At 38.1% G+C, this 12,703-nt stretch overlaps 3 protein-coding genes across 3 annotated transcripts in view; 2 read left to right on the plus strand and 1 right to left on the minus strand.

The window, feature by feature from the left end:
- Positions 1-12,703, minus strand: part of LOC131774377 (uncharacterized) — a 262,621-nt gene that overhangs the window by 248,283 nt on the left and 1,635 nt on the right. The gene's annotated exons all lie outside the window — the stretch shown is intronic.
- LOC131790493 (uncharacterized) lies at positions 9,385-10,565 on the plus strand. The gene is made up of 2 exons (XM_066169320.1): positions 9,385-9,974; positions 10,283-10,565. The coding sequence occupies exons 1-2, from the start codon at positions 9,390-9,392 to the stop codon at positions 10,484-10,486; spliced, it is 789 nt and encodes a 262-aa protein (XP_066025417.1). The 5' UTR covers positions 9,385-9,389; the 3' UTR covers positions 10,487-10,565.
- The window catches only part of LOC136282163 (uncharacterized), a 2,013-nt gene continuing 78 nt past the window's right edge, over positions 10,769-12,703 (plus strand). Inside the window, 2 exon segments of the mRNA XM_066169482.1 lie at positions 10,769-11,717; positions 11,719-12,703. The exon segment at positions 11,719-12,703 is cut by the window's right edge and continues 78 nt beyond it. Coding sequence (XP_066025579.1) covers positions 10,769-11,717; positions 11,719-11,861 — 1,092 coding nt within the window. The 3' untranslated portion in view covers positions 11,862-12,703.

Raw genomic sequence — 12,703 nt, forward strand, 5'->3', positions numbered from 1 at the left:
ATTTTCTTCTTCCACGATTGCAAACTTAACTAAAACAGCCTGTTAAAAAACCGAAACTTTCTTAAAACTGAGGGCCGACAGATAAGAACTTTTTACGGCTAACGGTTAAAATTGTGGCCATGTTTCTACTGCGGCTAACCCACAGTAATACTAAATGACACATTGCAGGAGGGAAAGATTTTTAAAGTTAATTTTTTCTACAACTAAGGGTTCAAATTTGTCAATATTTACGCCTAACAGCTAGCTTTTCGACCGGTTTACGGCTAACGGTTAACCCCATGGAGACCCTCGACTGGGTGACATGCTAGATGTGAAATAAAAACAGTTTTAGAAGGTGACATTTGCAACTCGAATTTAGAGCGCTGGCTTTTGAGGAGTAAGGAAAACCGGGAAAAACAAGCCGTGGAAAAATCCTGGAAGTAAAGATCAATCTGAGAGAGACGGGCAGGGGGGAGCGTTGTCGCTACGCATTCCTTATATGTTCAATCTGAGATGCTTAATGAAGCTAACGCGAGATATTAACCGAAGTGATGGCGAGCAAGGATAAATTTCCTTCCCCCTTTCAAGACCTTGTACCGGATCCAAAAGTCAGTAAGCCCTGATATTTTGACTTCCCCCCAGATCTAAATCAAAGTGCTCTGTGAGCAAACTCGTGAATTGACACATGATTTTTTTAGATTATGTTTAATGTTATCTGGTTTAGGGAATTTAGTGGTTGATTGTCATATTTAGAGTACGAGCAGTAGTTCAGTGTTCGCTAATGTAGTAAAGAAACAAAGTAACGTTGGGATAAGAAGGCATTACAATTGAAATGATCACGCTATTACATTTGACAAGGTGGATGATGTCATGTGTTTTAAACGTCTATCATTTTTTTTTTCTGGTTCAAAAGAAAAGGTTGGAAGTGAATGTGGGTGAAAAGCGAAATTTACTGTCTTTCGTTGTAAATATAAGAAAATCAAGGCAATACTGTCTTAATGAAAACATTAACGATTCCCTCTTTATCAAATGAGACAAACGGGAACGAGTTTTGAGTGATATAACTAAGCCAAGCCTGCCACCGTCATTTTGGATCTCCGCCTGGGTAGATTTAAGTCACGTGCTAGGCAACGTATAATCAATAACAAGATAGAATTTCATTTCAGGCCTATTTATCAATTTTGTGGTGTGTAACTTTCGCATTTTAGTACGTGGTATGTATGTTGAATCTTCAAATTGTCTTGAAACTTAAAAGAAAATTGTTCTTTAAAAATTCACTGAAAATCGGCAGCTAAAATTGTTTGTTTAGGTGTTATTTGATTTTCGTGTTAACTTGTTATTTCGTCAGTCGCCGGCATCTTCTGTTGCTTCACACAGGAAAAACACACGCGACGAAACGTAATGATCAATTTTGTCCTCAATCTCACGCCATAACAGAGAAAGCTTTTGAACATCTGTAAACTCCGAGCGCTTCGCAGAAAGTGATATTTTCAATGAATCTTCGAATTGTTTTCAAGTTCAAGGATTGTAAATTACAATTTTATGAAAAAACGAAGGTTGTTCTGTTATTTCAGTGTGAATCCTTGCATGCCTGCCAGTCGCTGGCGCCGCTTGTTGAAACTAAAACGAAAAAAAAAACTCTTTTAAGATTATCATTGGCTTCTTTTTCACCCCACCACTATTCTTAGCAACAAAGGTCGCCATTTCGTATGTTTATTTCTCGCCAAAAACTATCAAATGCACTCAAAAGCCTAAAATCTAAAAAAAGTTTACAGGAATCGACCAATCGAGCGAGCGAGCGAGCGAGCGAATGCCATTCCTCACATCGTATCTATAACTCGCTCTTGCGCATGCGCGCAATTCACGAGTTAAAAACTGCGACAACGTGGGGTAAACGTGGGGTTGGAAAAATGGAGGTAGACACTTTCTTATTACACTACTGAGATTTAAAATAACCGAGAAACGTACACTCCAGGATTGAGCTTAAGTTTGAAACTGAACAAAACGTTACTAAAAACCATGAACCGGCAAGTCGGAACACCCTCCCGTAAAGAGCCAATACTCACCTTAGTGTCATCTCCTTCATGTCCTTACCAAGATAAATCATTCTTTGCTCTTCTTATTTTCTTTCGAATTCGACCGAAAACATACTCTTACAAAGTCCCGAATTCACGAACTAAACTCGACAAATTTGCTAGAAACATGGCCACTCTCGCTCGTCCCATGCTCCCTCCCAAGTCTTGGTACCAGATTACCTCTCATTTGCTGAATGAAGATTAAATCGAGCTCAATACCTATAGAATGCAATGCGAGGCAAACCGTGCTCGATAGAATACGTGGCAAACCGAGCTCGATAAAAATAACTGAGGTCGAAAAGAGCAGATTGAGTTGACAATCTTCAATAAAATTCATATCTAATAAGGATGTGTGAAATGGCCAATATCGCTCTTGGCTGAGATACTGGTTTGCCGTGTTTTGGCAGTTATTTTGGCGAATATGGTGAAAATCAAATCTGTGTAAAAACAGTAAAATCAACGAATTATTGAGGTTCGTCAACATAGGGAGGGTCCTCTTAGTCTAGAGAAAAACTTCTGCCCACGGCTAAAGGCGTTAAATTAATAAATTGATATATCTGGGCGGCATATCAAACAGCAACACTAAACTTCTCCTTTCTCACAGCTTTTTCCCCTTTAACATCTTTGTTCATTCCATTTTTTTTAAAGTAAAAACTCGTTTTGGAGGCATAAAGGTCTCTAAAGCAACGTTTCAAGATTTTATGGCGATCTTGTGAAAAACATGTAGTTCCAGCTAGTTTTGAGGGTTTTGGCAGCTATTTACACAAAAAGTGGGTAAAATCAGCCCAATTTGTTGTGTTTCTGACGGTTTTTAGGCGTTTTTTCCCCAAATTTTACTGAGAACACTGCGTTTTAGCTGGAATAAGTGTTTTCACATGGATTGTATCCCTATTTTGTTAAAGACATCGTGTTTTTGAATGTAAAATAGGCTGATTTTTGCAAAAAAAAAAAAACGTGTTTTTCAATTCGAATTGAGCGCTTTTGTCAACTTTTGCGTAAAATTTGGCAAAAACTCGTGCGTTCTGCCGGATTTTGGTGTTTTTAGATAGATTTCATTGCAATTTTACGAAATACATGTAGTTTCAGCTAGTTTGCAGTGTTTTGGGCTTGAGACCGGCAAGAGTGATGGTAGACACTCTTAGCAGAGATAATTGTGCTAGCAGATATTAAGATTTCACCTGTAAAGACAATAAATTAATTGAACACAAGAAAAAGGAAACTTGATAAAAAAAATTAGAATAATGGCGGGGAGAAAGGAGGGCTGCACTAAAGATTATGTACTTGTGTTCTTGAAGCTGAAAATTAACAAGGTTCCTGTAAATTAAGTTTACATGATAACCTAACAATTTGTGAAAATCACACAAATCCCAAGCTATATCCAGGGTTTTCTCTTAATAAAATCAACTCTTAAAACAAATTGGGATTTTACCTTGGTCCTTTTTTTTACTTTTTATGTACATTATTAATGTATAAATAATGCTCCCCTGACTCTCCCCCAAATTTCCAGAACAAATGGAAACTCTTAAGAATGATCAAGCTTTACCTTATTATTAAAAATTTTTACATCTTGAATTATCAAGTTATCACAGAGGATTTCTTGGTGCTTTAACCTGTTTAACACCCTAAAAGAAGTGCACATATATACTACATACAATCAGCCCAGTCAAAATGTGCCACAGCCGACAATTTGGCTGCCTGCCACAATATAGCTGCCGCTAACTTCACACTTTTCACACTTCCATTCAAGACAAGGTTCAGCCTCTGCTGCCTATTACTATCACCAGCTTGCCTTCCACTCAAAAACATTTCGACTGAGCTCATACATACATACATACATACATATGTGGGAGATTAGGTTACATGAGCGAACCTGCACTATTGAAAGAGATCAATGAATTATAATTCAAAGAAACATTGATAAATAAAATAAATCAATAGAAATGACAAAAATCAAACTAACAGCAGACAGTACTCTTTCAGCCTTCTGGACCTGAGCAGTGCAGTGATCTTCGATTAAGTGCTTAATTTGGACATAAAACCAGAACTTGGTATAGCTAAATATTATTATTTTTCTTTTAATATTCCCACTCCAGCTGATGTATATTATTTGAATTACAAGTCTTATTAGCATGCAAAATCACCTACGGACAAGGCACACACTTTGTACCAAAATTAGCTTTGCATCAAGTACATTATCTAGTACATCATTACCATCTTCAGGTATTTCTAATTTACTTGTGAAAATCACACAAATCATAAGCTATATACAGCATACAATCAGCAGCAAATTATTAGAAAGGAATGCAGTAAATTTTAATAAGAATATTACTAAGTAGTTAAATAACAAATAGCCCAGTAAAAATGTGCCCGTTGCTGGGAATTTGGTTCTCAATAAAATTAGCTAAAATAGCCAATCTTGAGTTTTACTGCTCACTCAAAATGGGCTGGCAGCTTACAATTTGGCCGCCTACAATGAAGTACCTTCCGCTAACTTCACACTTTTCAGACTGCTTTTCAGGAAGAGGTTTTGCCTCTGCTGCCTATAATTACTACAGCCAGCTTGTCTACTACTCAAAAACATTTTGACTGGGCTGTGCAAGTCTTACTAGCATATAAAAAGCACTTTCAGGTAGATTACAGCAAAGCAGCCTTTGTACCAAATGCTCTGCATTAAGTACATCATTACCCTCTTCAAGTATTTCTAGTTTACTTGTGAAAATCCCACAAATCACAAGGTATATTACATTATACATTCCAGTTGACAAAGCAATCAAGGGTAATTTTTTCATAATAGGATGCAATGATCTTCAGTATCAAGATTATTTGGTACCTAAATAGTAAAATGTTCGAGAGAAGAAATAATCGTAAACATTTTTTCTTTCTCATTAGCATCGACTTCCAAAAATAATGGATAATGACCACCTAAAACAAAGAAGAAATAAATCAAATTTGTGATTTCACAGGGCTTCAATAAGAAACAAGTATGCATATCTTTTATTTCCTACCACTTACAAGTGGCAGGAATGGCTGAAATGGCCTTCACGTGAACACAACAGAATCCTATGCGTGTATAACCATGTAGAACTATTTATTCGGTATCGAAATTACATCCCAAATGTCATATTTGACTGAAACTCAGCTTACCCATCTTTCGTTTAGACTTCGAAACTTGCTGCTTTTTACCACCGTTTCAATGTTTTCTTGTTGTTCAAAAGGTGGTAGGGCCATTGCAGACCGTGATTTTTTTTTACTTGAGAACCAGATCACAACAACCAAGCCTTTTTGTTATGACATGTGTACTATATACTCAGTAAAAAGCAACAACTTTATTTTATGTCCAAATAAGGAAACAGGTAACGTGACAAGTGACGCATTTATCGTAACATCTCCCTTCTTTTGGAGTAAGCTAATTTCCGAAAGAAACATATAAACATAAATAAATGTGTTCAAGTTGAACAGATTACTGAAAATAACATTTAAAAAAAGAACAAAACAAACGGAACTTAGTGCAAGACTAAAAGTTGAAAATCCTTATTCAAGTGACTGTCCGATAGTCAGTTTTTTTAATATGAACACTTCGAGTTCTATTGAGCTGAAGTCAATTTTCATATGATAAACTACATAACAAAGTCACTGAACCTCGAGGGTGGCTTTACAACTCTGGTACGAGTTTTCTTCACTGGAACAGTTTGTGGTGTCAAGATTGGCTTTGGTTCATGATTAGCTGAATTAGCATCTTGCTTTGAAGGCTGGTTAACACCCTTTGAAAGCTCGCTGTAACTGCTTTCAATTGGTTTGGCTTGTTCAGTTGGTTGTGCATCTGGCTTTAGAAATTCCCGATTTCGACGGAATACTTGATTGTCTGAACTGGTTTTTACTATATAGGACCTGTCTGATAGTTTCTTAATACAGGTACCTGTTTTCCAGCTTTGATTCCTCTGCAGAGGTGCCACTCTTATCTCTTGCCCAACTTGTAATTCTGGTAGGGTGCGCGATGTGCGATCATAGTACCACTTAGCCTTTTGCCTTTTCAACTTCAGCTTTGCATTCACATTTTCTGGAATCTTGGGGTACAGTAGGTTAGATGCTGTAGGTAGTAAGGTTCTGGTGCGACTAGACATCAATCTCTGTGCAGGGCTACTTTCTAGGGATTCTGTTGGTGTGTTGCGTTGGTCCAATAGGGCTAACCATGGATCTTTGTTGTCTTTAAGAGCTTTTCGGAATAAAGACTTGACAACTTTCACAGCAGACTCTGCCTTTCCGTTGGATCTGTGATGATGCGGGAAAGAAGATACGTGAGTAAACTCCCAATCGACTGAAAACTGATGGAACTCATGGCTTGTAAACTGAGGAGCGTTGTCTGTAGCTAGTGTATCTGGAATGCCATGTCGGCTGAATTGTTCCTTAAAGAATTCAATCACGGAACTGGAAGTGTTTTCCTCCAATTTTTGTACTTCCAAGAAATCCGAATAGAAGTCAACAAGCACGATATATTCCTTGCCATGAAGTGTGAACTGGTCAGCAGCGACTCGACTCCACGGGCGGTCAGGAAGGTCATGGCTTTGCATTGGGAGCTTCTGATTCTTAGCTTGAAATTCGTTGCAAATTGAACATTGTTTGATTTGGTCCTTCACTTCTGCATTCATACCAGGCAGATCTGCGAGGCATTCCTGTAGTCTGCTTTCAAAGACTTCTGGGGCTAAACTTATACCAAAGGGCATCCTTAAGTAACGGTATCTTCCTAGGGGTGTCCAGAAAGTTGTGAGTTTACTACTCTCTTGGTCAAGGCCAACTTGATAGAATCCATCTTTTGCATCGAAGGAACTGAAGATTCTAGCTTTGTTGAGCTCTGGTAACAGTTCTTCCAACGTTGGCATTTGAAATTTGGGACGTTGTATCGCACGGTTCAGGTCTTTCGGATCCAGACAAATTCGAATCTTCTGAGGTTTGGCAACTACTACCATACTGCTGATCCACTCGGAAGGTTCCACCATTTTCTTAATAATGCCTTTCTCTTCCAACTCTAGAATCTTGTTCTTAACTTCCTTTTGTAGTGCAACTGGTACACGACGGGGGGAATGTTGTACTGGTTTAAAACTCGGGTCAACCCTAATCTTTACATCTCCAATATGTCCTAATCCACTGAAAACTTCATGATACTTGCTCAAGAGTTCTTCCTTTGACAGACATGTTTGTGGTAGGGTCTCACTTATCTGACGTACATTCTCGGGGACGCTGACATTTAGGAGGATGAGTTGCAACTTTTCACAGGTTTCAGCTGATAGCAAGGGCTTACACTTGTGTTTTATGACTTGAAACTTCAGAACCTGTTGTTTGCCATTGTGTCTGACATGCAGGTGGCACTCACCAACTGGCTTCAAAGTTGTACCGCCAAAGAGCTTCAGTTTAACTGAGGAGTTGTTCATGGGTGGGTCTCCTAACTGTGTGATAGCTGAGAGGTCGTCCAAGCCAATTACATTACATGTAGCTCCAGTGTCTAATTGACATGCCAAGGTTGTGGTGAAGTCTTCTTTAGCTGATTTGAAGAAACTGATATCTGCAAGCCACTGTTTTGCTTTAGTTTGGTCTATAGACACAGTTTCCACTTGCAAACAGCTTTCGTCAGGACTGTCATCCTCGTCTTCTTGTTGAATCTTCTTTGATGATCAGCATACAGACGCAAAATGGCCCTTTTTTTGACACTTGCTGCACGTTTTCTTGAACGCGGGACACTCTGTTCTTCTTTCATGACCTTGTTTACGACCACAATACTTACAGGTCGGTTCGAAAGAACCTTCGGATTTCTTTTTTTCTAATTTTTTCTCTAAATTTGACGATCTTCCTCCATCTCTCTTCTTACTACGACTTCTATGGGGAAATTTCTTCTCGCTAAATTTCTTTACGTCTCCTGTTTTGTTGTCTCCAGCGCCTATTATCGTCTTGATTTGCTGCGAGGCGATTTCACTGGTAGTGCACATCTGTATGGCTTTCTTCAAGTCCAGGGATTTTTCTCTCAAGAGTCTCACCTTGTCACCTTGATTCTTTAAACCAATGACGAGCCTGTCCGTGATAAGCTCATCTGTTAGTGCACCGTATTCGCAGGACGCGGATAATTTTCTCAGCGTGTGACATAACTTTGGACAGATTCTTCGCTTTGCTGCACACACGTATTAAAAACATACCGTTCGTAAACCAAATTTCTGCTAGGTTTGAAGTAGCTTTCTAAAGCTTCTAAACATTTGTCGATTTTCTTCTTATCGTCCTCTGGAAGGTTTAGGTTGAGTAAGATCTGAAGACACTCTCTGCCCATCGATGAACGCAAAGTCGCTAAACGGACCGATTCCTCTCGCTTATCGGGGCCTGTTGCTGTTTCATAGTCACTCCATTGCTGCTTGAAAAAATCCAAGTTGCCAGTAACGTCACCATGACACTTTATAGGACTTGGCAGCGGAAAATTTGGAGAAATAACTTGAGGATAAATTGGGGCGGTGGGTTGAACTGTGTTAGGTGCTGCCATTGATGGCACGTCGATTTGCGCGCCCGACTCCACGTGGTCGTTATCTGACGGCATCTCGAGTTCTTTTTTCTACACTTTGAGCTCAAAATTCTCTTTGAAATTACGAATAATATAAGGAAACAGTATCAGCAAGGTACCCTCGGCGATTAATTTTCAAAAAAAAGTGCAGAATGCTCAGAAAATCCATCCCGTTTCTGACACCATGTTATGACATGTGTACTATATACTCAGTAAAAAGCAACAACTTTATTTTATGTCCAAATAAGGAAACAGGTAACGTGACAAGTGACGCATTTATCGTAACACTTTTCACGCTAAAATATTAAACTACTGAGATTTCCTTCGCCGCCGTAAGCCGCCATTTTATCTTTCCCTGAATACTAGTTCCCAAGCTTCGAGCCCGAAGGTCTCACACATGCGCTGAAATTATGCTATTCGTTATTTCAGGGCCAATTAAGAAGTAACGATAATCGTTATTTTACGATGGCCCACAAGGGACTCGCTGCAAAGAAAAAGAAACGCTGCAAAGAAAAAACAATCGCTGCAAATAAAAAAGTGAACGCTGCAAACAAAAAAGTGAATGCTGCAAACAAAAAAGTGATCGCTGCAAATAAAAAAAAGTGATTGCTGCAAATAAAAAAGTGAATGCTGCAAACAAAAAAGTGAACGCTGCAAACAAAAAAGTGAACGCTGCAAACAAAAAATTTAAAAAAGGTTGCGTGCGCACTTTCACGGACCCCGCGATTCCATTGGTCAGCAAGACATTTCCCGCGCATTTTCTCCCTTACTCCTTTCGCCAATTCATGCAAGAAGAAGGCATGTTTTGTGCAGTTTGTGGTGCCAGATTTATCGCTGATGCGAGATTTTGCGAAGTTTGCGGGTTAACGAAAGGTGTGAAAGATGAAGATAACACTATACTTACGTTTGACGAGTACAGAGATAGAAAAAGGAAAGAACGAAGCTCGAGGTTTGTTAGTAAATCTGTGAAGAAAGTGAAAAAGGAAAGCAGCGAGAATGAAGTCACTATACAAATAGGTCTTATCAGGTTAAAAGACGGACAATTGAAAGCGATTAGAGGGTCGTCATTGCTGCTTAAAGTCTTTCCATCAATTGGTGCGGAGGAACTTCTCAGGAAAGGAGCCAAAAAGATGGTGAAGTTCAACAGCGATTTAAGCTTATATGGTGCCAGTAGTTTTACGTTGTTGTATCCTGACAGAACTGAAGTGAAGTGCCTTCCAGGGGGAACGGAACCGTTTACACTACAACGATACAAGGAGGAATTAGGGAAGGCTTACGGCCGAATTACCTTATACCTCTGCAAAACAACAGCTATCATGGATGCTTTGTTTTTGAAATCGTATTACAGTGATGAAAGTGATGTCAGTTTGCCAACTTACGAAGAGGTATGAAGATTTTAATTACTACCATAGATTACAGTGTTATTTTTCGTAACGAAAAAGTCCTACGTGGAAATAAATTGATCTAAATCTTGATTGATATACATACTATAGTTCAAATTTTCCTTGGTTTGACGTATTTCAGATTGGTTTGATTTTTATTTTTCTTTGATTCGGATTATGGTAATATGCTTATTAGCTCATTCAAGAATCAATTCCCTTTCATTCTTCTCAGTGAGTGAGGGGTTAAAGATTCGTTTGATTTGACTGTTGTGATGATGATTAATGATTCAGTTTTCATATTCACATTACAGTTGACGAAAATGGCACAAGGAACTGAAAGTGAAGGAGATATAGGCTGTAGGCTGAACCATACTGTCACAAATACATCCACATTCCTCACAGCAACAGGAACACAATTACTACCCCCTCAGTGGCAAGGAACACTGCAGTTACAACCCACACAGCAACAAGGAACACAGTTACAACCCATACAGCTACAAGTAGCACATTCATAACCCAGACAGCTGCAAGCAACATATCCACAGCCCAGACAGCTGCAAACTCAGATACATTAACTCAAGGGGTTCACTCAGCAGTCACGAGTCAGTGAAAATCTGCTTTTGTAAGTTTTCTCTGAATTGTGTACCCATGCGATATTCTTATTAATTTAAAAAGTCATATTAAATGCACTAAAAGCTTGTGCATGTTCAGTCAAGAAATACAGAGACACCTGTATAGAATGGTAGACAACATGATACAAGAAGAACATTGCTAAAATCAGTTTTTAAATGTACATTATGCAGCAGTTATTTATTCATAAATTGATTGATTTTTTGATAAGTGCAGATGCTGTAGATGTTGAAGCTCTGTTAACAGAGGGTCCTGTTCAAAAGATAATTCTGTATAGGGCTTTACTTAAGGATAATTTGATCGAAACCTTTAAGGATCCTACAATACTTCATGTTAATCTAGATGTGACCTTTATTGGCAGCAATGGTAGGGAGGAAGAGGGAAAGGGGGCTGGTGTTTTACGTGATGCATTATCCACTTTCTGGAATCAATTCTTTAACTCACTAACAGTAGGAGCTCAAGAAAAAGTGCCTGCTATCAGACATGATTATCAAAGAGCTGAATGGCAAGCAATTGCCAGAATTCTAATGTATGGGTACATAAAGGAAAGATATTTTCCTCTTCCATTGTCACGAGCTTTTGTTGCATTATGCCTTTTTGGTGAAGAGAGCATAACAAGTGATTTTTTGCTTTCTTCCTTCCATCTATACATTTCAGAAGATGAAAGGGAGACTCTTGAGAAATGTCTTAAGGAAAGTTTTGATGATGATAATGATGACGTGTTTGATTTTCTTTCTAATTACAAGTGTTATCGAACTCCCACAAAAGAAAACATATTGCAGATTGTTTCTGAACTTGCTCACCAGGAAATCATTCAGAAGCCTCGATATGTCACAAATTGCTGGGCACCTATTTTGAAACCTTTAATTGCTTTCCCAGATTTCCAATCTCTTGTAACTTTAGAGAATCTTTATGACATTAAGAGGCCTACTGCCAAAAAGATTGTGAAATTAATGAAATCAGAGCCAGTAACTGACCAAGAACGACAGTGCCTGGACCATTTTATAAAATATATCCGTTCATTACAGGGAAGTTCGTTGTCAGTGTTCCTGCAGTTTATTACTGGAAGTGATATCATAAGCTGTGATAGCATTGAGGTGACATTTTTCGGCTCTTGAGGGCACCTCTTGTAGACCTGTAGCACATACATGTGGACCACTACTAGAAATCCCATCATCATACCAGTCATACAATGAGCTGTCAGAAGAATTCAGTGAATTACTGCAAAATAAAGAGGCATGGCATTTCAATATTGTTTAATGACATTGTGCAGTGGTCAAATGTTTGAGTGTTTTTAACCCTTTAACTTCCATTAGTGATCAAGACAGAATTTATCTTTACAATATCAATACAATGTCAACCAGATAAGTGTTGAGAGTAAAGAAAAATATAAATTAGGGGATAATAAGTTGATCCAATACTAACTTCTCTGAACTAACATTATAGATATTGTATAGTTGACATTTAGGAGAATTACAAATTTGATCTGTGAGTTAAAGGGTTAAAAGGTTTGAAATGTATGTTGAGTTAGACTTTACCTTAAATGGCTCTTAGAACTAAAGAATTTTAAAATAATGTACAATGTTGACTACTTATAAAAATATATCAAGGAAAACAATTTTTTGTTAAAATTCTTGTCAATTTGTTAAAACAATATTACTCACATTTTTGATCAATTTGAGTTTAGTTATCTTGGTGGTGTTGTTGCTTTTGTGATAAGGTCAATCAGAAAAATAGGTGATTGGGTGTGGACAGAAAAACAGCAAAGGGTTTCCCATTCTTTGTCATGTGAAGACAGTGTTATAAAAATTGGTAGAAAAACCAGTGACAATTCATGTGTATATTTCAGCCATTCTGTGACATGTTGATTTCTGTCAAGGAAGCCTTTCCATTGTCCATATGTCAATAATCCCCTGGAATGCAAACTGACTGCTGTCCTCTCCCACTGTTTGTGGCTTTAAAAAATGTGATCTATAGAACAATATTGATAACCACAAATTTCAAGTAATGTTTTATCATTCATATGTGCAGATCAAAGCTTTTACATGTCAAAATGTTACACCTTGGTAGTATTGATTATTAATACTGTAATAAAATTATCA

Source organism: Pocillopora verrucosa, chromosome 7 (genome assembly GCF_036669915.1).
Source record: "Pocillopora verrucosa isolate sample1 chromosome 7, ASM3666991v2, whole genome shotgun sequence".
In the NCBI taxonomy this organism is placed as follows: domain Eukaryota; kingdom Metazoa; phylum Cnidaria; class Anthozoa; order Scleractinia; family Pocilloporidae; genus Pocillopora; species Pocillopora verrucosa.

Excerpts from the sequence above, each read along its gene's own strand:
- LOC131790493 (XM_066169320.1), top strand. The coding sequence starts at position 9,390 with ATGTTTTGTGCAGTTTGTGGTGCCAGATTTATCGCTGATGCGAGATTT. Across the intron at positions 9,975-10,282 it reads GTTTGCCAACTTACGAAGAG|TTGACGAAAATGGCACAAGG; the intron begins GTATGAAGATTT and ends TTCACATTACAG.